We start from the raw sequence: 22,680 nt of genomic DNA, 5'->3' as shown, positions 1-22,680 counted from the left end.
TTTTCATTTTTTCATCAAATGTTATATAGATTAAAAAACGATAAAAAGATAGATGATAATAACGATAGACCACGGTACTACTTTCTAGATTTCGGCTATCCGATAGTCTATGGTATGATAGTTTATTCTAGATAGTAGGACCCAAGCATCGGTAGATCTTAGTCTCCATCTTGAAGCATAGGCAAAGGATTAAATCAGATGGCAAATTAATATCTGCATAGTTCGCTTGATGGAGAGAGTTTTTTCGAGCTTTTCCCAGCTAAGGAAAAAGTTTTTACTCCTTCATCCGAACATGCATGGATCGCCTCTCCATCATATGTAAGCCTTAGGATGCAAACAAACTGAACAGACCGGTGAAAAATCATACCGTAGTTCATAATAGGCAAGTATTTTCTTATTATTCGACGAGAAAAAATAACGCGGATCTGAGACCAAGCTGGAAAAAATGTGAAGTAAAATATATGGAATTACCTTTGTCGAGTCCTTAAATGACGTAAAATCATCAGTTCTACTGAGTCTGATTCGATGCCTTATCTCTTAATGGTTTTTTTCGGTCACACGGACAGATGCTGAGCTGGACAAATACTAAAAAAATAGAGGCGAAACTTGCCAAACTAATAATTAAACACCTCACGAAAACCTTAACCTTTCGGTTGGTACATCGAAACTCGGCTTATCGTCAGTCCACCGTGCCGTGGCACCTGCATCAACAGTTGAATTCAGTGACTAGAAAAACGGTATCTTTGAAAAGATGCCGTATAATCATAAAGTAAAATGGGACAACCACTCACTATCCAAAACCTCGTTTCAAGAAACATCTGGGTCGAATGGTGGACCGTCGGAGAGGGCTTCAAAGTTGAGGAATACAACATTAACGCCAATTCCTCTAGGTCTCACACCTAAGAGGCCGTCTGGTATGATGTTGTCGTCATCGATGGTGGAGTCAGGAAGAAGGCAACATTCTACGGTGGAGCTGCTGCTACCTGGAGATGGGACGGAACCAACATCCTCCAGGTCAACGGATATGCTGTGGAACCCCGCCCAGTTGATCTCTCCAGTGGAACCATCACCCTTCCCCTCAACGATCCCACCGTCAAGAAGGTCCTCGGATTCCTCAGGTCTCTGGATCGCAAGGCAGTTCACAAGGCAGAGGAAAGCTATGCTTGATCTCCATATCCATCATCAACATCCTAATCGTTTTTGTTTATTTGGAATCCAGCCCTATTTTTAAGGCCCTCAGAACAGTCTTCAAATCCGCCAAGGCGTCCGAATACAGGTCTTACCGGAAAGGCATGATCTCACTCCTGTCAAATCCACCAGTTTCGGCTTTGATTAAAGGGAATATAGATTAAAAATGATAAATAAGATGGCGATAAAGACTGAGCACATTGCTACTTTCTAGATTGCCGCCTTCCGATAGCCTATGCATGATTGGCCATTCTAGATAGTAAGAACTAATGCGTGGATCAGTATACCTCAACGCCCATCTTCAAGAATAAGGAGAGGATTAAAAAAGTTAGAAGACCAGCATAGGCTTGTTTAGGATGATGAAAACAGTTTATTCGAGTCTTCAACAGCAAAATAAAAAGTTTTTGCTCCTCCATTCGAAGATGCATGGATCAGCCCAACATCGTATGTAAGCTTTAGGATGCAAACAAACTGAACAGACCGATGAAAAACCATACGGCTGTTGATGATATGTAAGTATTTTCTTATTGCTCGGCGAGAAAAAGTTATGGCAGATCTGAGGCCAAGCTGGAAAAAATCTGAAGTAAAAAATATGGAATCCTCCATATCGAGTCGTCAAGCAACGTAAAACCTTTGGATCTACTGAGTCTGATTCATTGCCTTATCTCTTTATGATTTTTTTCGGTCACACAGACAGATGCTGAGCTGGACAAATACTGAAAAAATAGAGGCGAAACTTGCCAAACTAATAATAAAACACCTGACGAAAACCTTAACCTTTTGATTGGGACATCGAAACTCGGCTTATCGTCAGTCCATAGTGCCGTGGAACCTGCATCAACAGTTGAATTCAGTGACTAGAAAAACGGTATCTTTGAAAAGATGCCGTATAATCTTAAAGTAAAATGGGAAGCACACTCACAATCAACAACACAACATCAAAAAACATCTACGTTGAATGGTGGACCGTCGGCGAGGGCTTCAAAATTGCCGGATACAGCATTGACGCCCACTCTTCCAAGGGACACTCCGAAGAGGCCGTCTGGTATGATGTTGTCGTCATCGATGGTGGAGTCAGGAAGAAGGCCACCTACTACGGCGGAGCCAACTCCACCTGGATTTGGGACGGACACAACATCCTTTTCGTCACAGGAAAGTCTAATCCTGACATCAGAGGAGTTGAGTTCTAGGCTGGATCCATCCGAGTTCCCCTTGACAACCCCCACGTCAAGAGAGTCCTCGATTTCGTCAGAGCTTTGGACTACAAGCCAGTCAAGGCAGAATGATCTCCATATCCATCATCAACATTCTAATCTTTTTGGTATTATGTTTGCGATTAATTATTGAGGATAAGTGGAATGAGATAAGGAATAAATTTTTGGATGATGAGGGATTGAAAGGGGGAAAGTGGGATGGCTATTAGGGATGGTCCGGCCACCAATCTCCTCATCCTCATCAACTTTGCTTCTCTTTCCATTTCCCATGCGCAATCCTCGCTGCAATTAATTATACGAATATGAAGGCAAAACCCAAGTTGCTTTACTTTCGCTCCAGGGCAAAGGCCACCTACGCGTTGCGGTTCAACAAGGGCGTCAATATCCGCCAGTTATAATCCCTCCTCTGCAAGCGAGAAGCGATCCAGCCGGAAAACATAATCATGATCCACAGGGGAAAAGTGGTCGATTCCACCCATTCCCTGTAGAATATCGGCGACAATGGAATCATCCATGTGGTTGATCTTGCCCAAGTCAAGAAAGACACGCTTAGGTTCAGTCTCAAGGGGCTTGATGGGGTGACGCATGGCCACCAGGTCAAGGCCTAGATGAAGATCAAAGATTTCATCAAGGAAAATTTGCATAAAATCGATAAAATTCCCTATTATTACATCGGTTTGGTCTACGTGGGGAAATTGCTCGCCCCCGATCGCTCCTTTTTTGAGGAGTTCGTGGAGCAGGATTGCGAAATCATCGTTGTGAATCTCGTGGAGTATGCAAGTAAGAAGAAGAGGGAAGGAGGGACCAAGATATTGGGGACTGGAACTTCAGGAGATGATATTTTGCTGTAGGGGGAAAGCGAATAAGTGAAGAGGAATGACGAGGAAGAGAAAAAGCATGGGTAAAGTGAGGATAGAAATCATGTTGCAACTGCATAGGTACAAAAATAAACGCTGAAAGATCAGGAATAGACTGAAAAACCTGCATTAAATTCCCATCAATAACCCCATCCCAAGAGCAGCCTCCAATTCAGCTGAACACAAGCCCAGACGCTCATACCAATCACGAGAAGGAGCAAAGCCCCAACGGAATTATCGAATAGACCGAAGAGAATATCCCCCAGGCTGTAAGCTCGCCCTTCAATATCCAAGTCTCACATGTGGACAGCGTCGATTCTGATTAGTAGCAGCGCAACCATGTCCAGTTCTATCACGACTAAGACCCCTTCGAAGCTGTTCCGTCCGAGCATCACCCCCCAGAGTCTCTCCCACCTCACGCCTTGAAATAGAACCTAGGAGAGAATCCTCTCTCTCCTACCGATTTCATCCTGGCTGGCGTTTCCCACGCTAGTCAGACAAAAAGTTTCATCTAGAATCTAATGAAAAAGTACAAGATTCTCTTCCAGTGACTAATGATGTTGAATCTACCATTTATCCCCCATTCCCCCCTCGCTCCACAATTTCAATTATATCCTTGTTCACTATAATCGCCCACCAATATTTTATTGTCAATATCACCACAATAAACATGTACGCTTCCATCTATCCCCAACCCACCATTGTCGCTGTACCAGTCGTGCTATCCCAGGGGAACAAATCAAGAAATTAGATCAAATTTCCAGAAGATGTGCAGGTGATCCTGAGAGCTGATCGGCAGGATTGCGGTAATCTCTATTTGGGCAATATCTAAGCCGCGGAGAACGCAGGCATCATAGAGAGTACCATCCTGGTGAAGTAGACCTGAAGATCGGTGCATTGATGTGCGTGGCTAAGGGCAACGCTACCAAGCATCCGAAGGAGCTGATCAAATATAGCAAATATATCCCTCTGGAATAGGACGAGAACGTGCAGATGGGACCGTACCTGGAGGAAGGGGTGACCTTCATCAACTAAAAACTAAAGCTGACCAATGTATGCCATTTACGACTTAGGTGATGGTGCATTGCGTGGCTGGGACTAACCGGTCGGCTTGCTTCATCATTGCCTTTCTGATGCGGCATCGCACCTTATCCTTGGAGGATGCGTACAACGAGGTGAAATCACGACGCAAGGTGGTAATGTGCCTTCCATTTAGATTTCCCCCACCGATAATATGTTCATCCAATTGAAGCAATACTAGAAGGGCGTATCTTTGAAGAAATCGGACTAAAAACTGGAAAAATCCTTACGGGTTGAGCAGCCCTCCGCACGTAAGGACCAAAACAACGATAAATCCATCAGAATAAAGACCAACAATAACTTGGTGGAGCTGTAGAGATCCAATTTCCTCGGGGTGGATGAACAGATAAATGTGGGATTTTCGCGTTTGAGCGCCAGAAATGCAAAACTGGACGACTTGGAGGAGGGCCGGTCCTGCAAGAGCAACAAATCGTACCACTCCAGGGCCTCCAACCAGCTCAGCTCTGTCATCAACTAGTCCAAAATAGCCATGAAAAATCCAGAAGAAAGCTTCATCTCCAAACAGTCCAAGCCAAGCGCGCTCCACAAATCGTTCACCTCCTACAAGTCCCAATCCCTCTCGCTGCGAAACCCCACCGCCAGCAACCAACCGCTATAATTCCCGGACCTGCCCGAGCTGCGTCTGTAGAAGAAGGCCTCGAGCAGTCGCGAGTAGTTCACGCAGAAGATCCGCGAGCTGGACAGCAAGAACAGCGCAATCAACCAGAAGATCAGTCTCATCCAGCAGCGCTTCGAGAACGAGAACCAGAATAGTCGTCTCACCATGGAGGCGCAGCTGAATGAGATTAGCCAGCTCAGGACCAGCATGTACAGCGAGCGCAAGAGCAGGCTCAGCAGGATCGCCCACGAGAGTTCTTTCGTGGATTACGCTCCCCTCCATACGGCGGATATGTGATCTTAATAACCTGATGATGTTGCCCTTCCCACCCTTGCTGCGGTACGATGAGATGATAGTTCAATGATTATAGATCATCTGTAGGATTTCTGGTATCTGGCTCTGGCGCCGGGACCTCCGTACTTCTTGGGCTCGCATCTTCTGGGATCGGCGACGAGGAGGGACCTGTCGTACTGGAGCAGCAATTCTATGTGATGGAAGGAGTACCCTTGATCTCTCTCTTCTCGGTCTCGTTGACGTACTTTTGGTAGTAGGCAACGACTCCCTTGGAGAGCGCCTGTCTGATGGCGTAGATCTGCGAGACGTAGCCACCGCCTCTGACTCTGATGCGGATGTCAAGGTTTTGGAAACGCTTGAGGCCGAGCAACAGGATGGCTCAAGCACCTTGGCTCTGAGTGACTGAGGTTCGAGAAGTTCGATGGGGGAGCCATTGACGCGGAGGACGCCTTTGCCTGGGCGGACTGAAGCGACGGCTACTGAGTTTTTCTTGCGACCGAAGCACTGGGTGAGGTTGTTCTTGCCTTCTGACATATGGCTTGGAAATAATAATTATTTTAATCATTTTCAATTAAAGCCAAATTAATAAATACGCAGTATGGGCCGAAAAGAAAGGAAGGATTTGGAGGGATTGGAGAAGAGAGATGAAGGGAATTGGAGAATAAAAGATAAAGGGAATTTGGTTAAAGAATATGGACAACTTGTGATCGTTGTGATGATGGATGGATTCATAACTTCCGTATTCTTTATCCCTCCACGATTTCCATTTCCTTCTTGTTGATATATACTCCTTTCGTCTATGCCAATTGCAAGAATAATTAAATATAAACGCATACCCCAGAATCACATGAAAGCCTAGCAACCTTCGCTTCCCAAGCGCAAGATAAGAATCCTGGCGATGTCGGACACTCACGTCGACCACCACCTCATCGACGCTTCCTCCTGGCCCGAAGCCGACATCTTCATCCACGCTGGAGACTTCACCATCACGTCCACCAGGCAGGAGTTCGCAGATTTCAGAGTCTTCATCAAGAGATTGCCATACAAGCATAAGATAGTCGTGCCCGGCAACCACGATTTCGGCATGGAGGAGTCCAGGAAGCCTATGAAAAAATTGCCCATTGTGGGAAGTCCCAAAAAATGAAAGAGTCAATACGGCTAACGAGATCAGCAAATTGAAATCCGTGTGTACGGTTTTGACCCACGAGGGGGTGGAGGTGGAGGGCGTGACGATCTTCGGGACTCCTCACGTGTGGAACCACTACTAGATGGCCTTCACTGCTCCGAGGCTCAAGAAGTGGGAAATTTGGAACACTCTTCCGGAGAAAGTGGACGTCCTGGTCACGCACTCGCCTCCTTTCGGGATACTGGACAAGATTCACGACGGGAAGAGAGTGGGGTGCCAGAGGCTGAAGCTGAAGGTGGAGGAAATCCAGCCAGAGTGCACATCTTCGGGCATATTCACGAGTCCTATGGGGATTGCACTGTGGATAAGACTCACTTCTACAATGTTTGCTACCTTGATGAAAAGTATAAGCCCAAGAATCGCCCTGTTTTGATAGAAATCGAAGCACCATAGCAGACCAACAACCAAAATGATCCATCTTTAATATACTTATCCATCCATTCGTTCCGTTCTTATATGTTCTCTCTACGATTGTATTCCCATATACTCAGCGCAAAATGATCACTTCTTCTTTCCTCCCTTTTTGGCTTTGTCATCCTTCTTGACGCTAAAAACTTCCTCCTGGCCCACTACTGCATCCTCCTCCACAGTCCTCACTGCAAATCCCTCGTGGGTGAGGGCCTCCACTTCCTCCTCGTCGCCAGGAGTCACCGTGCAGAGGTAGTAAACGCCCTTGTCGCTCAGGAAGGAGCTGGCCTACTGCTCCAGCTTGGTCCGGATGAACTTGCGCTATCCTGTCTTGTCCACCAGTTCGATGTATACCTTCTCGGAGACTACCTTCTGCCGCACCTCTAAGTTGCGATCCATGTACACTCGAGCTTGTTCTTGAGTTCTGCGATTTTTGTCTTTTTTTCGCCGTACTTGATGATGGCTGTTTTGGAGAATTCGATGCCTTTTTCGAGGTCCATTTTTTCCTGTTCGAGCGGTGAGGAGGCGACGGGTGCATCCTTTCCTGCCTTCTTCGCTCCTTTTTTTTATTCTTTCTGCATATAGCAATTTCTACTTTTTTCTCTCCGCCTGCGGCTTCCTCTTCTTCTTTCAGTTGACCACCACAACTTCCAGTCTCTTCTCACTGGTTCTATCTTCGCCTGGTGGGCTTCTGTCTCTTTGGCGCACTGAGCTTCTCGGTGGTTGTAGGTATCGAGCAGTTATTTGTAGCAGGCGTCCCAGATGCAGTCGAAGACCGCAGCTGCCAGGCAGTCAATCGTGAAGATCTTCCGACAGCGGTAGCCGAAGTTTATCAGGATGAACATTCAAATCTATAACTTATATATATAACATATCGAACCGGATCATTGGGAAATCAATCGAAAGAAAGGAATAAAGATGAGGCTATGGGAGGGGATTGGTATATGAAATGGATGATTGTATGCCTTTTCAGCATAGGGATTTGGCATTGATGTTATTGGTTTGAATGCTAAAAATAACTATAAAAAAAATCATATTGGTACCTCACACGTAGTAAGGTTTATTCCTCATATCCTTGGGTACTTCTTCCTCCTTATCCATCACTTCCGCTACGAACTTGGCACACTTCTTGGCGTACTGCAGGACCGCCGGCACCTTGATCGACCCCGTCCAGTTCACGTAGTTGAAGCACTGGCTGAAGATGAGCTCCTGGAGCAGGCCCTCCTCCATCTTGCTGGTACAGTACACCACCCGGTAGTGGTTTGGGATCATGGTGCCTTTCGTTGCCTGCTGGCTGACCAGGAAAAAATCGTAGTTGTTGGAGACAAAGTTTTCGCTGACGAGGGTGCCAGCCGGGACGTTTCTGTAGATTCCGTGGTTGCTGGCGAAGAAACGCTCGCAGTTCCTGACGTTGACCATGGTGGCGATGATCCCGATCGGGACGGAGCTGTGAGACACCTCCGCCAGCGTGTCCTGGAGGACGTTCAGGTACTGTTCCTGGTAGATGGCGATCTGGTCGCTAGAGCATGAGTTGAAGAAGATGAGTACCTATCTGGGCAGCTTGTGGTTGCGCTCCTGGTAGGCGGCGATGCACTCGCTGGTCAGATCCAGCATCGCTGAGAACTTCTACTCGGAGTGGTGGAACTTCCTGTAGTGGCTGTGCAGGGAGGAGTAGGTGGAGTTGATGGTCGCGACTGCGCTGAGGACGGTCGCGGAGGTGGACTTTGCGGTGTCGAACCCGATGAGCATGCATTCTCTGACGGGCTGCGTGGTCTACGGGACCCACAGCGTGTTGCCCCTCTTGGCGACGATCTGCAGGAGGACTTTGGTGGCGATGCTCATCAGGCTGCGCCTCCTGAGGGTCAGGTCGGTCATCACCTGGGTCAGTATCCCCACCTGCTCGATGGCGTACTTTTTCAGCTTCTTGTAGTCGCTCTTCCAGTTGGCGGGCAGGATCAGCAGGCAGATGTTGCCTCCGAAGTTTCCGCTCAGCGCTTCCTTCATTTGCCTCTCCATGTCCTTGAGGCTCCGAGTGGCTAGCTGGAAGGTTTTCATTCTCATCTCGATGCCCAGGGCTTTGCTGGTATTCCTGAAGGTCTCCAGCAGCTCGTCGAGCTTGGTCCCGTGGAAGTAGATGACGGCGAGGCAGACCTTGTGCTTGTACTGGTAGATGGGCTTGCTGTGGAGGTTGAAGCCGGCCTCCTTTCCGCTCTCCACTGAGTTGTTGCCGCCCAGCTGCAGGCGCGGGACTGAGATCACCCTCCCTATCAATTTCGACATGTTGGGGTTGACGTCCATGCCCAACTGCTGCAGCACATTGATTCCCTCCGTTGGCTTCAGCTTGTCCATTAGGCTTTGGATCTCTGAGACCTTGTCCTCGGGGTTCCTGATGGAGCACTCTGAAATCTTTTTCCTCCTCAACTCGTCGAAGCTGCTTGGGATTCCGGTCATGAGGCACACCTCTGGGAAGAGGAGGACGAGCCCCTGGTTGTACCTGCGTTTGGGTTCGACTTCCAGCAGTGGTTGGGTTGGCTTATGGATCTCGACTTTATACTTGTCGTAGTAGTATTTGGTCATGGATAGGTTTTCGTCCAGCATCACCTCCTCTCCCTTGATGAAAAGCACGTTCTTCACCTTGTAGTATTGCATCTTACCGTAGTTCGTCATGACGATCGTGCCGATGAGGCTTTCCTTGAGTGCCATCCTCTTCTCGTCTCTGTCTTTCCCCTCGTACATCCTGTAGAAGCTGTCGATATATTCTAGGACGGTTTCGGTTCTTACCACTTTCTTCACGGAGTCCACCCTCAGGAAGTACCCTGCCTCCAGGTGGACGAAGTTGGCCTTGAAGCCGCTGTAGAGGTAGAGGTTGTCCATCTGCTGTCTCTCGCCGTTGCAGTTGAAGTACCTGCCGGTCCTGCCGATCTCGGTGTAGTCCAGTCTTCGCATGATATTCTGGAGGCCGTTGTTGAGGAAGCTCAGCAGCAGCTTGGGGTTGGAGGCTGCCTCGATGATCTTGACCTGCTTCACGTGCACTCGGCGGTGGTCGGCCTGGAACTCCATCTCGGACTGCAGGCCCTCCCTGTGCGAGTATATGGTGAAGCCGCTGAAGACTGGGCGCTCTAAGTGGGGAGAGATGTACATATCAGCTGGGAGACTTGCGGCGTGATGGTGTTGATGATGTCGGTGAGGAGCTGGCGGTTGTCGGAGGGGATCATTGGGTCGATCTTGATGCGGAAGATGACGATTTTATCGATCTGTCTGAGGTTGACGTGGTAGTGGTTGGTGGTGAGTTCGATCTGTTTGAAGGAGCAGGCGTGGGGTCCTTTCACTCTCTGGGGCAGTTGCAGGGTTCTTCTGGGTGCGGGTTCTTCGTCGATGATCATTGGATGATTTGTTAATTAATCGAAGCCCCTCGGCCCAGTATTTAAGCTCAGAACCTCTACATTAATTTTCACACAGGCTTCTAATAATTAATATAGTTGCTACGTAATATGGATGGACGGGCTTACGCCCACAGACGCAAAACAAAGAGGGAAACCATGCCATGCAGCCAGGTCTATCACGGGTGATCCCTATTTGCGGTCCCTGTGCATTTCCCATTACGTTTTCTCCAAAAAAATAAAATAGATGACATATACTATTCCTCCAAGAGCCCCCAAAAGGACTCTCGATATTTGCTTGAAGGTCTCCGGACGCGATGCGTGAGGGCGATGATGGTCTTCTGTGTGTTTTTATAATATTTTTTGAGAATGCATGCGGAGATAAAGGACAATGGGTGCGGGGACGAGGACCGCATAATCGACGACGGTTTCTCCTCATAGTAAGAGCTGCAGCACGAGGAGATCCACGTGGAGGAGCCGAAGCAGGAGGTGCAGGAGAGCAGCCACAAGGAGCAGGTGCGTTTCAGGATCCCTCCTCCGCCCTAGATAAAGGACAAGAGCTACTCCTTGCGGCCGGACATCGAGACGGGGTACGCATGGATTGAGGATTAGTTGGCAGACCAAGCTGGACCTCCCCGTACCAGTCCCCATCATCTTCGAGAGCGAGCGCTTCGACCACCTCATCCGCCGCGTGCTCAAACAGCCCCGCCAGCGCGCCAAGCTCTGCTACCTCGGCCCCCGCTACGAGAACACCTACTATGCCTGGTACGACAAACCCTTTCGCTTCCCCTACGACCACATCAAGGCTCCCAACGATATGAAGTTCACCAACCGCCCTTCTGCGGCCAGCACTGGGAGGCCGAGGACGATTTGCTCTTCGACTCCTTCTTCGAGGGCGGAAACTTGGACTGCGTGATGCGCGTGGGCGAGCGGGAGTACGACTGCTTCATGCGGGTGGACAGCAACACCGCCGGCCACCTGCAGTGGTTCAACTTCAAGGTCAAGGGGTGGAAGAAACTGCTCAAGTACAAGATCAACATCTGCAACTTCCAGAAGGACAAGTGCTTGTTCGCGAGGGGCATGAAGCCCTACATCTACTCCGAGAAGAAGTTCAGGAAGGAGAAAATAGGCTGGCAGCAGGACGGCGAAAACGTGCGCTTCGAGCGGAAACAGATCACCGCATCTAAGGTCTACGATTTCGACCTCAGGCACATGTTCCGACTGTCCTTCGAGTACTATACGCAGTACGAACAAGATGAAATACAGATCGCCTACTGCATCCCCTACACCTACACGCGGCTCAGCGAGTTCCTCCTGCAGCTCTCCAGCAGGCCTGAGACCAAGTCCTTCCTCAAGATCAGCAAGCTCTGCAACTCTCTGGGCGGTTTGGAGGTGCCGCTGGTGCTGGTCCACCAGGGGGTGGAGGAGGAGGCGGCGGGAGAGGTGGGGGAGGGGATTGCGAGGCGGTGCGTGGTGGTTTCTGGTCGTGCGCACCCTGGGTAGTCCAACGGTTCGCACATGATGGAGGGGTTCATGGAGTGGCTGTGCGGGGGGTCGAAGGAGGCGGCCCTGCTGCGGAGGTACGTCGTATTCAAGATAGTGCCCATGCTGAACCCGGATGGAGTGGCCATCGGCAACTACCGCACCGGACTCTCAGGCAGAGACTTCAATCGGGAGTACCGCTCGCCCGATAAGGCCCTCTTCCCAGAAGTCTACCATTTCAAAAAACTAGTTGCTGAAAACAAATGCATTTTCGGAGACAAGTTGCTAATGTTCTAGACTTCCACGGCCACTCGACGAAGAAGAACACTTTTATGTACGGTCCCGAGTTCCCCATCGTCGACCGTTTCTACTACTAGGCGCGCCTCTTCCCCAAGCTGCTCGGAAACGCCACCTCCATGTTCCGCTACTACTCCTGCATCTTCAAGATCAACTCCTTCAAGGAGACCACCGCCCGGGCCATCATCCTCAGGCGCATCGGCGTCCCGCTCTCCTACACCATCGAGACTTCCAACGGCAGCTTCTTCGACTACTAGCAGCTCTGCGACGTGCCCTACACGCAGGCCCTGTGGAAGAGCATGGGCGGGAAGGTCGGCGAGGCCCTGCATGAGTACGTCGACCTTGTCCTCACGGCTGACCGCAATAGGTACGAGAAGAACCAATCGAAGCGCAAGGACAAAAACGACAAGGGAAAGAAGCAGCACCCGAAGACTTCCAAGCGCTCGCCCCAAAAATCCGCCCCCTAGCGCGTCTCCATCTTCACAGCGATGGAGAACGAGAAGATAAAGCACCTGTTCGAGTAGATAAAGAAGGCGAGGCCGAGAAGTAGCTCGAGAAGGTCAGCGACGACGAGCTCAGCGAGGGAAGCTCGGACCTCGAGGGCGACGAGAACGACCTGTCTGCGGCTCAGACCAGCTACCTGATCGACGTCATCAAGGGCGGCAAGTGCAAGTCGGTCTCGCGGTGCAAGATGCGGGCCAAGGTCAAGATCGAGCAGCACCGCACCACTGAGGACGCCTGCAAGGCGGAGCCGGAGCTGGTCGAGAAGTCGGTGCAGGAGGAGCAGGAGGGGTCCGAGAGCGAGGAGGTGCTGCTGCGCAAGAAGGCCATCAACATCCGCAAGCCCATCTCCTCCAAGGAGCGCATCAACCTCTCCATCTTCGAGGCCGAGGACAAGAAGGTCAACACTGCCAAGATCATCAACTTCAGCTTCTGCTCGCAGTCCCCCCGCGGCAGGATCAGGGACTCCCCCGACAAGCGGTTCAACCTGCCCACCACCAAGCTGAACTTCATCGAGCTGGTGCTGGCAAGTGGTCCTAGGAGCGCGTGAGGGAGCGCAGGTAGTCCCAGGGGAAGAACAAGGTGGTCGTTGATCTTTCGGATCCGCATTTCCGCAAAACTTTTACCTACAACATGCGGGAGCGCAGAGAGGAGACGGAGAAGCTGAGCGAGGCGCAGGGGCATTACGTGCCCTCGAAGCGCGGCCGGTTCGACCACTTCAAATACCGCCGTTTGCTGCTGTCTGGCAACGAGTAGTAGGCGCACGCTCCCAGCGGGTCTGATGTTTGTCTGTTTCACTACCCATACAATTTGGCATTATGATCTGTATAAACATATCAAATGGTCAACGCAGTTGATATCGTCGCCTCCATCATCATCGCAGTCATCGTCCTCGCCGTCAGCTTCTACCTCTTCGCAATGTACTGTCATCGTAAGTGTTTCTGGATGTAGCGTAGTAGAAGGGATTCGGTAATGCTCTCTTTCCGAAGATCCTAGTGATTGTCTCGCAGGCCCTGGCGTGGGGACAGTTGCTGCTGCTCCGCTGGACCTCTCCATCACCCAATCGGACCCGAGTTCCAACTTTATCGTGGCCTACGAGGTGGTCTACTCCATCATCTTCGCCCTGGTGGTCTTCCTCAACCCCTCGCCATGAACTTTTACTAATCCGACGAATCCGACAACTTTGCAGCCAGGTTCGGCTGGTCCTTCCTCTACGCTTTCATAGTCACTGCTGTTTGGTCCGCCCTCGTCTTCATCAGCTACGTTTGGCTCGGGGTGTATACAGTGGCAGGCAGTGAATACCGACTAAACGCAGCTTTGTACATCTTCATCGCGATCGGCCTGGTCGGTTGGGTTTGCTCGCCTTCAACGGGGGCATTGGACTGGTCTACCTTCCTCACGACTTGATCCTCAGCTTCGTGGACAGGCCCAAATACCTGACCCCCGAGGAGGCCTTCGCGAAGAAGCAGGAGCTGCAGACCAAGAGTTCCGAGCTGATCAGCGAGGGGAGAAGCTGCAGGACAAGGAGAGGGAGGTGGCGCGGACGGAGGGCAGCTGGTTCGCCAAGAAGCGGGCCGAGAGCAAGTTCAACAAACTGCTCGAGGGGTACAAGAAGAGCGTGAACAAACTGGAACAGGACTACGAGATCTTCGATAGCGAACTCAAGATCAAAGGCACGCATCCAATCGTCTATGTCATATCGCTCATAGGAGGAATCATCGGCATCGTTGGGTCGGCTTTCTGGGTTGCGCAAATCTTCGGAACCATGATCCTCAAGAATGGCAGTCCTCTCTTCCTGTTTATGGACCAATGGCTTTAAACTTATCCCAAAGCAGTGCAAGTTTCCTCGCTACCATCCTCTACGGCGTTTTGGTGCTCTACCTGCAGGTCTGCCTGGTGAAGGGGAACACGATATTCGGCATCCGCATTCCCTTCGTGATCAAGATCCATCCTCTCCTGCTCAACAAGACCTACATGAACTCGCTCCTCTTCAATTGCAACCTCATGCTGCTGGCTTCGGTCTCCACCTCGCTGCTGGCGCTGTGGGCCTTCCCCACCTATCTCCAAAACTCGTCCTTGGGCACTCTTCTTTCCCTGGTCTTCCAAAGCGAGCCGCTCTTTTCTGCTCTTTACGGCAAGCGAATCCCGATGATCGTGATGGAGTCGATTGTGCTGCTGACGATCATTGTGATTGTGGTAAGGTGGTATGGCGGAGGTGCAGGGGCGGATCGAGCAAAAAGGCAGAGAAATGATTGGAGGGAAAAGATTGAGTATATATTTTATCATCATCAGGATAATTATCATAAAACCAACTATAACCATCGGAAATATGCATCTTTTAATACGTTTCCGCATGGTTTCATGCAATTTTTGATAGTTTTGGTAAGGCAAGGGCAAAGGTAATGTTTTTTTATTTTGTTGCATCATTTTATTGAATAATATTCTAAAAAAATGTATGATTTACAATCATTTTACATGAAAAAAAATGTTAATTCTTATTTCCTCCCATTTTTTCCTCCTATGCCCTCTCCGTACTTGCCCCATATGTGCCTATATGCCAAATCTCGTTTGCTATCCTGCCGTAAGCTATTTCCTGCTAAATGGCTTATGAAATAAAGGAATTATAATCATTCAAACAACCCACATCCAAATTGCATTTTTCCATGCCGTAAGAACAGATCCCATCCTACAGTTCCATAGATATAGACCAATAGACAATGGAGAGCAAAGCTGCGAGTAAAAGTAGAAATTGAACAAAAGCCAAAACCCCCAATGCGGGGAAATACCCCCCATGGACGGATACCATCCTTGGCGATGGCTTCACCTAGGAGGAAGTGTTCAAAATGGGTGGTTGTGGTCCTGATTGGCGTTTGGTTGGCTTTTTAGTGGCGGAGTATATTGCTCAACTGCAGCAGGACCGTCGAAACCGGCAAAGATTCATCTAAAACCTGAAAACCCTCAAAGGGACCAACCACTCGCCCCCCACCATCGCAGAGGAGAGCCTGCCTCCCTCCTTCACTGGGTGCAGGGAATTTATTCAGGTAATAACTAAAATTTAACTCACAAATTAATAAGAAAAAAAACTCCTCGGAAGCTATCCCCACGAATAGGAAAGAGCGAAGATGCAGGGAAGGATAGCTGGGCAAGAGGATTTGCTCCTGCCAGAAAGTAGAAGCATGCCGAACCAAATCCACCAACAAAATACAGAATTGGTTGAGAATCAGGAGGACCCTGCACCACTCGTGAATCCTTTATCAAGCCAACGCATCGGACAGGACTCAGATGATTACTATGCCTCTCCTCATCACCCAACCACATGGCCCCCAATAGGGAACAGCAACCACCGTCAATATAGGCACCTTCATCCCCACCTCCACATTCTTTTCAAATCAACAATCCACAATCAAATCCAGTAAAGCCATAACCTGAGCCAACATTCGGCTTAACTGTGACGCCAACTATCACTCCATTTATTCCTATAGCCAATAGTCCAAACTACGCTTACAGTTCCTTCGCAGGCATCACCCATAGCTGCTTAACCAAGCTCGATAAAGACGCCTCTCACAGATCTCGACCCATCCGTTTCCAACCTAATCTCAGGGAGTAAAAATCACACTACTAATCCGATATCAAATAAGCAAATACGAATAGCTTCCCTTCTGCATCGTCGTCCCAACCTACAACAACGTTCCCGATGGCAGGTACCTCAGAAACATCAAATCCATCTCATACAAGATTACAAAAACTTCCACCTGGTCGTCATCGACGACCACTCTCAAGACGAGACTGCAATATTGATAAAGAAACATTTGGAAACGCAAAAGATACTCCCAGAAGAGAGGTACAGGCTGATACGGAACGACCAGCAGATGAAGGCTATGGCCAATTGAGGACTGCAGCTAAGGAGCACTGCAAGCCTGAGGAGATTTCATGGTGGTTGATGGAGATGATGAGCTGTTGGGCAGGCAGGTGCTCAAGCTCTTCAATGCGGTCTTCCAGGAGAAGAAACTGTGGTTCGTTTATTCCAATTTCCTCTCCACCTCTGGCTCTGTCGGTTTTTCTCGGCCTTTCCCCGTCTCCGTCATGCAAAGGAACACCTACCGATCGTATCCCTTCGTCACCAGCCACCTGCGAGCCTACTACACCAAGCTTTTCCTGAACGTAAAGTAGGAGGATCTGAAAGACGAGAAGGGAGTTTATATTACTGCAGCCAATGATGTGGCCATATGCATTCCCGTCCTCGAGCAATCCCACGAAAGGATAGGCTATCTTCCCTAGCTTGCCTACTATTACAACTCCAATACCGGCTTGAACAACCACATCGTGAGGCTGTCCGAGCAGAGAGCCAACGAGCATCGGGTCCGTCTGAGGGAGAGGTATGAAAGACTAGATAATCTCTTCTAAAAATGATAACAAATCTTTATATGTATCCCATCGATCAACAAGTATTGCCTACCTAATAGCGTCCATTTTCATCAAATTTCCCCATTTATTGCCCAATTCTTCCCCGTTTTTATCAGAAATTCTTCTCCAAGTGCCGCCATGCGTTCCTAAAATAATAATAATAATAAAAGCCAACAAAAATGGCACACTCCGGCTACGACCCCTAGCGCTTCGTGGGCAACGATCACGAGGCCTTTCACTGTCTCATATGCCTAAACGTTGCAAAAGACCCCTACGAGTGCCACGGCTGCGGTAAATTGGTCTGCATGGTCTGCATCACCAGCTGGGCCAGCAAAAACCCGGAATTCAAGTGTCCCAATCGCTGCACCAACAACGACATCAAGCCCATCAGCAGCAGGGCCCTCCTCAGGATCTACAAGGATCTCAACATCAAGTGCTCAAACAACACATGCAATAAGGTCATCAAATTGAGTGATATCGTCTCGCATGAAGCCGTCTGCCTGGTCACCAAGTGCTGGAACTTCTAGGTCTGCTAGAAACCGCATAACAAGGAGATAAAGACTAGCAAGCCTTGCTGCTCGGAGGTTGCTCAGCCATCCTCTCCATCAAGGACAAGGGAGCAGACAAGAAGGGAGTTTACGATATCATTGGCGCCTTCATCAAGACGGCAAAGGTATCCTCGGTTCGCAGGCCGGTTTCCAACAACAATTCCGGCTCCTCCAGCAACATCCCCGTGAACAATCCCATCGGTTCTTCTTCCCTGTCGGTCGGTGGGACCCCGTTAAGACTGGCGGCGGCATCAGCATCACCGAAAACGGAGCGCAGTGCTTCCTCAAGGAGCAGTCCTACCTCTTCAGGACCAGTCTGGCCACTCAGGGCTTCACCAGCGGCGTCCACTACTGGGAAATCATCGCTGACAGCCGAACTGAAAACTAGCTCAAGATTGGCGTAACCACCAACAAGGATTTCGACTACAATAGCGCCTTCTGTGACCATCCCTTCGGATTCGCTTACTACGGTATTTCCCTTTTGATTTAGGTCTCGGCCAGCTGAGGCACAACTCCAACGCTTCTGGTCCATCCTACGGCAAGAAATTCAAGAAGGAGGGCACTCTGGGCGTCTGTCTGAACATGAATACCGGCGTCTTGGCCTTTTCCCTCAACGGAGAATACATGGGCGTTGCCTACAAGGATCCCAAACTGACCCAGGGGCCTATCTACCCTGCAGTGGCTCTGCTGCATTGCGCTGGCTGCAAGATCCGATCTGGCCTTCCCGTGCCTGCCTATTTCCGCGACTGATATTATTGGTCTATGTTGTTATTTGCAGTTAAAGTATCATTAAAATCACTCGTTCCTGCCAGACATCATCCGTAGTAATTTCCTTGTATCCGTGAGTCGGTTTCGCTTATCATGGAGTGGATCTAACTTCGAGTTCTAGCGTTTGGCTGACTGCTACTGGCGGGCTTTGGCTGCTGCATTTGTAGGTTTTGAAGATTTTTCCCTTGCGGATGATGCCCTGGGGCCTACTTTTGCTTCAATAGCAAGGTGGCATTCTTTTACTGTACTTCCTTGGTGTATTCTGCTAGAACTAAAGGTCGGTCTTCTTGGAGGTGTTCTTGTAGTCGCAGAAGAAGCGGCGCAGGTAGATTTGGTTGAGGGTGTCGCGGTGGGGGTGATGGGAGGGACAGCTTAGGGCCACTTTAGCCTGTGGTAGCAACGCACCAACTAGAAATGGACTCCGTTTAGATACGCGCAAATAGGGTGGTAGTAGTTTCCGCATTTTTCCCTGCATGCAAACTTCATGCCGGTTTCCCTATGGCAGAACAGGCAAGAGGATGCGGATATCTCATTCTCCACGATGCGTTGCAGGATGGCGTTGGCGTTGAGTCCCTCCCTGAACTAGATTCTGTAATCCTTGATCTAGACTGAATAGCATGAATTTTACCAAGGTCGAAGAGGACAAGACAGGTGATGTGGTAGAAATGGCCGTTGAACAATCGCATTGGGAAGCTGGGCTTGCAGCATAGGAGACAGCTGGTTTCTTCACTGTCTTTGGAGGTGGGTTCGAAGCTGTCTATTGTTCGCATTTGGAGCCGGTATCGGTATGGAGTGTTGTTTGATGTATAAGCAAACCTCGCAGTAAAACTTCTCTGTCTCGTCGATGGTCTCCACGCCGTAGCAGGCCTGGTGGAAGCTGGTATTGCAGGCATCGCAGTAGATCACTTTGTTGTGGTTGTCGCTCTCGGTGCAGAAGCAGATCTTGCAGTCGGTTTCGAAGAGGCACTGCAGTTGCTCCAGCTTGGTCACTCTCTTCTTGCGCTGCTCCTCCTTCAGGGACAGCTATTTGATCATCGAGACCTCCAGCGCGTCCTAGAGCATCCTTTCCGTCTTGTCCGAATGCCCACGCTTGAAGTAGAGCAGCACCTAAGTCATCCTCAGCTATTTTTTGATCTATAAGATTTCCTGCTCCTCGCCCGCCGCGGTTGGCTCGCTCTGGCCGATCCGCCCCATCATCTCCCGCCAATTCTGCGCGTTGGTTGCGTTGAGCTTCTGCAGGTCGGCGTTCCAGAGCGCAATTTCCCTCTCCACTTCCTCTCCTCCCTGAGCGTTGATCACGTCGAAGTGGAGCAGTTTCCTTATCTCCTCCTGGCAGTCCTCCACGTCGATGATGTCCAGTTCCAGCCTGGAGAGTCCCTCCACCTCGCCGCGGTCCAGCTTGGGGTAGCGGAAGGCCGAGAGGTGCAGGGAGCGGTCGACCGCCCTTCCCGGCTGTTCGCGCAGGTAGTCGTACTCCTTGAAGGCGAAGGTGACCAGTTCGTAGTGTTCCTCGCGCTCCAGCTTCACCTCCCGCGGAAGAGCACCCTGAGGAAGCAGGGACTGCCGAGGTAGGGGTTCTTGGCGGTGATCCGCTCGGAGAAATAGTCCTTCAGCTCGGCGGCGGGGTGCCTCAGCTCCAGCAGTTCGTCGGAGGTGGTCCTTTCCATCAGCGCCTCCACTTCTTCGGGCGGCATTTCGCGGAAGAAGCGGTGGTCCACCTTCCCCCACCACTCGGATCCCCGGTTGAGGCTGAATCACAACCCATTTACAGTTTGGACTGGTACTCTTCGTCGTCGGAGTTTTAGGGCGATTCGACGAGGCTTCTGGGCGGCGGTTTGTTCTGCATTGTGGGCGAGGATACGGTGCGAAGGGGGCCCTTGCGTTCGTTCTTTTGGATTTTTATGCGATTCTTGTTGGAGATCTAGAAATCGTCCTTACTGCGTTTCTCCCGCATGCTGACCCAGCAGTATTATATCTTATAAGTTGTCGCAGGATAGCATTAACCGAGAAAATGGGAACGCAGCCAAACAGAACGAAAATGGATCATTGTTGCAGATTGTGATCGGAAGCAAATGGTGGAAAAATGGGCGAAAATGATGTTAAAAGGTAATACAATCGTCCTTCCTCCGTACGCTGCCAATCCGTGTGGTTATTTCTGTCTTTATGCGATTGCTGCGAAGATGCGTTTGGACGTTTTTGATGTAAATAAAATTAACACCATCACTAGATAATAATCGATGCAGTTCCTCAGCAACCACGCCGACCGCTCAGACCTCACCTTCTCCGAGGAGGTCGACAGCTATCTCCAGTCCAGAGCCTACCACCGCCTCTCCAACCCCGAAGAGCCGTCCCCCCACACGCCTAGCTCCATCGATCGGCTGATCTTCTCGCTCAGGCAGTACAGGCCGGCCTCGGACGTGATCGACTGCAGGCGGTATAGAAGAGCGAATTAAACGGTACAAGGACAGCGCCTACAGGGGCGAGGTGAGGTAGGGGAGGAGGCATGGCAGAGGCGTTATGTTGTATGCCAACGGCAGGGTCTTCGAGGGCCACTGGGAGGACAACTTGCGCAGTGGGCTCGGCTTCTAACGGTTCAGCAACGGCTCCACCTACCGCGGCAGCTACGTGAAGGGCAAGCCGGAGGGGTGCGGCAGGTTTTAGTGGCAGAACGGGGAAGTCTACGAGGGCGAGTGGAAAGGCGGCCTGAAGCATGGGTCGGGCATATGGCGGGGGTCGAAAGGAGACTCGTATATCGGGGAGTGGCAGGAGGGAAGGCAGAAGGATACGGAGTGCACACATGGACCAACGGAGATAGGTATGAGGGCGAGTTTCGGAACTGTCTGAAGCACGGAGAAGGAGTGGAACGCTTCGCCAATGGGGATACCTATAAGGGAAATTATTAAAACGGCAAGCCTTCAGGCTACGGTGAATACTACTGGTCCACTGGCAGCTTCTTCAAGGGAATTTCAGAGCCGGCCTGCGCAACGGCCAGGGCGTCTGGAAGAAGGGGCCCGGACGGAGCGACAAGTACGAGGGCGAGTACGTCGACGACAAGAAGGAAGGCTACGGGGTGTTCGTATGGGCCGATGGGAGAGTCTACAAGGGCCACTTCCTCAACGACATGCGGGAAGGCTTCGGGGAAATGACGCGCACCGATGGCAGCGTCTACCGCGGCAACTGGGCGGCCGACCAGGAAACCGACCCAGTCGAGAAGTCCATCGAGCACGACGAGGATTGCGAGTTGTTCGTGCCTTCGCAGGGCTACTTCCCCGAGCACCCCACCGAGGAGGGCCACAACATCCGTCCCTACTACCCCGAGGAGGATATCCCCCAGCCGACTCCTCTCTACCACGAGCCTCAGCCGCCAGCGATCCTCAAGTCGGCATCGAGGAACTTCCGCCCGCGCAGTTTGGCGAAGAGCGGGTCGAGGGGGGAGCAGCGTTCGCGCGGGGGCGAGAGCCAGGGATCGAAGGCGAGGGGAATGGTGAAGAAGCTGTCGGTTGGAACTGTGGCAGGAAAACCCAATCCCTATCGGCAAGCCAACGAGAAAATGCTCGCTTCTTCCTTCTTCCTCTACAATTAACAGGCCAGGAGAGCCAAAGAAGCAGCCGCTAGCAGGTTTCTCGTCGGCAGGTGAGGACGAGCGGGGGTTCCCGAGGTCGGCAGGCCAACGTCGACGAGGAGCTGAAGTACTTCGCCAGGAGCAAGATCAGCAGCTTCTCCCAGCTCCAGTGACTCATATCATAATAACACTATCATCACCCACATCCACATATTACCTATTCACCCCCCGATCGTACGAGATTTGATATAATATCAGAGGGGCATTGGTGGGTATTCCCGCATGAGATCTTGCTCGTCGATCCAGTCCTGCGCTTCCGCTTCCTCCTTGACGATGCACTCGGTTTCAGCGGGCATGCCTCCTTGTCGATGAGTTGGTAGTTCACATGCGGGGGGGACTCATGCTAAAACTCCCACTCCTCCTCGTGCTCTGGCGTGAAGACGCAGGTGAAGCCTGCCAGGTGTTCCCGCAGCGAATCCATCAGCAGCGTGTAGCTCCTCCGCCCCGGCGCCACCATTTCCTCCTACACCTTCATGCCCACTTCTCCGTCGCTGATGTGGAAATTACCCTCGCTGAAATGGTCCCAGGCTGAGGGGCGAGCCTTGCGCGGAGAGAGGGACGGATCGGCCCTGGGATTGTCCTTCTGAAAATTTCCATATAACGGTTCCTCTTATAAAGGATTGTGCTATTACTTGCATTATATCGTAGAATTGGAACATTTCGCCTCGATGGCGGCATGCGAGGGCGGTGGAGCCGTCCCCTCAGGCTATGAGGGGCCGTGGGGAATGGGCGGCTCGGTGTGGGCAGCGTGCGTGGAGAGGTTTGAATCCTGCTCTCTCAAAAAACGCTGGTTTTCTTTCCCCTTCCGGCTCTGTTTTCTCTTCTTGGAGTT

General features: G+C 50.7%; 4 protein-coding genes across 4 annotated transcripts; 1 reads left to right on the top strand and 3 right to left on the bottom strand.

Moving 5' to 3' along the window:
- Positions 1 to 5,329: 5,329 nt before the first annotated feature.
- On the bottom strand, positions 5,330 to 6,303 carry LOC116268320 (uncharacterized). Its single transcript, XM_031650024.1, is given in 4 exon segments — positions 5,330 to 5,461; positions 5,464 to 5,627; positions 5,630 to 5,790; positions 6,089 to 6,303. Coding segments are annotated over 4 exon segments (672 nt in total).
- Positions 6,304 to 7,890: 1,587 nt separating this feature from the next.
- On the bottom strand, positions 7,891 to 8,595 carry LOC116268319 (uncharacterized). Its single transcript, XM_031650023.1, has 2 exons — positions 8,477 to 8,595; positions 7,891 to 8,365 (listed from the first exon to the last, which is right to left on the bottom strand). The coding sequence occupies exons 1-2, from the start codon at positions 8,593 to 8,595 to the stop codon at positions 7,891 to 7,893; spliced, it is 594 nt and encodes a 197-aa protein (XP_031505883.1).
- A 24-nt stretch (positions 8,596 to 8,619) lies between these two features.
- Positions 8,620 to 9,906, bottom strand: LOC116268318 (uncharacterized). Its single transcript, XM_031650022.1, has one exon. It carries the CDS (start codon positions 9,904 to 9,906, stop codon positions 8,620 to 8,622), a length of 1,287 nt encoding a protein of 428 aa, XP_031505882.1.
- Positions 9,907 to 20,949: 11,043 nt separating this feature from the next.
- LOC116268321 (uncharacterized) lies at positions 20,950 to 21,809 on the top strand. Its single transcript, XM_031650025.1, has 2 exons — positions 20,950 to 21,084; positions 21,177 to 21,809. Exons 1-2 carry the CDS (start codon positions 20,950 to 20,952, stop codon positions 21,807 to 21,809), a joined length of 768 nt encoding a protein of 255 aa, XP_031505885.1.
- Positions 21,810 to 22,680: the final 871 nt, after the last annotated feature.

This window comes from Nymphaea colorata, unplaced genomic scaffold (genome assembly GCF_008831285.2).
Source record: "Nymphaea colorata isolate Beijing-Zhang1983 unplaced genomic scaffold, ASM883128v2 scaffold0216, whole genome shotgun sequence".
NCBI lineage: Eukaryota > Viridiplantae > Streptophyta > Magnoliopsida > Nymphaeales > Nymphaeaceae > Nymphaea > Nymphaea colorata.
This window is presented reverse-complemented; position numbering and strand designations above follow the sequence as displayed.

What these genes read in the sequence shown, in the direction of transcription:
- LOC116268319 (XM_031650023.1), bottom strand. Translation starts at nt 8,595, where the DNA reads ATGCTCATCGGGTTCGACACCGCAAAGTCCACCTCCGCGACCGTCCTC. An exon ending in AGGAAGTTCCACCACTCCGA is followed by an intron (nt 8,366 to 8,476) that starts GTAGAAGTTCTC and finishes CTCATGCTCTAG; the next exon opens with CGACCAGATCGCCATCTACC.
- LOC116268318 (XM_031650022.1), bottom strand. Translation starts at nt 9,906, where the DNA reads ATGGAGTTCCAGGCCGACCACCGCCGAGTGCACGTGAAGCAGGTCAAG.
- LOC116268321 (XM_031650025.1), top strand. Translation starts at nt 20,950, where the DNA reads ATGGCGGGGGTCGAAAGGAGACTCGTATATCGGGGAGTGGCAGGAGGG. An exon ending in GTCTGAAGCACGGAGAAGGA is followed by an intron (nt 21,085 to 21,176) that starts GTGGAACGCTTC and finishes GTCCACTGGCAG; the next exon opens with CTTCTTCAAGGGAATTTCAG.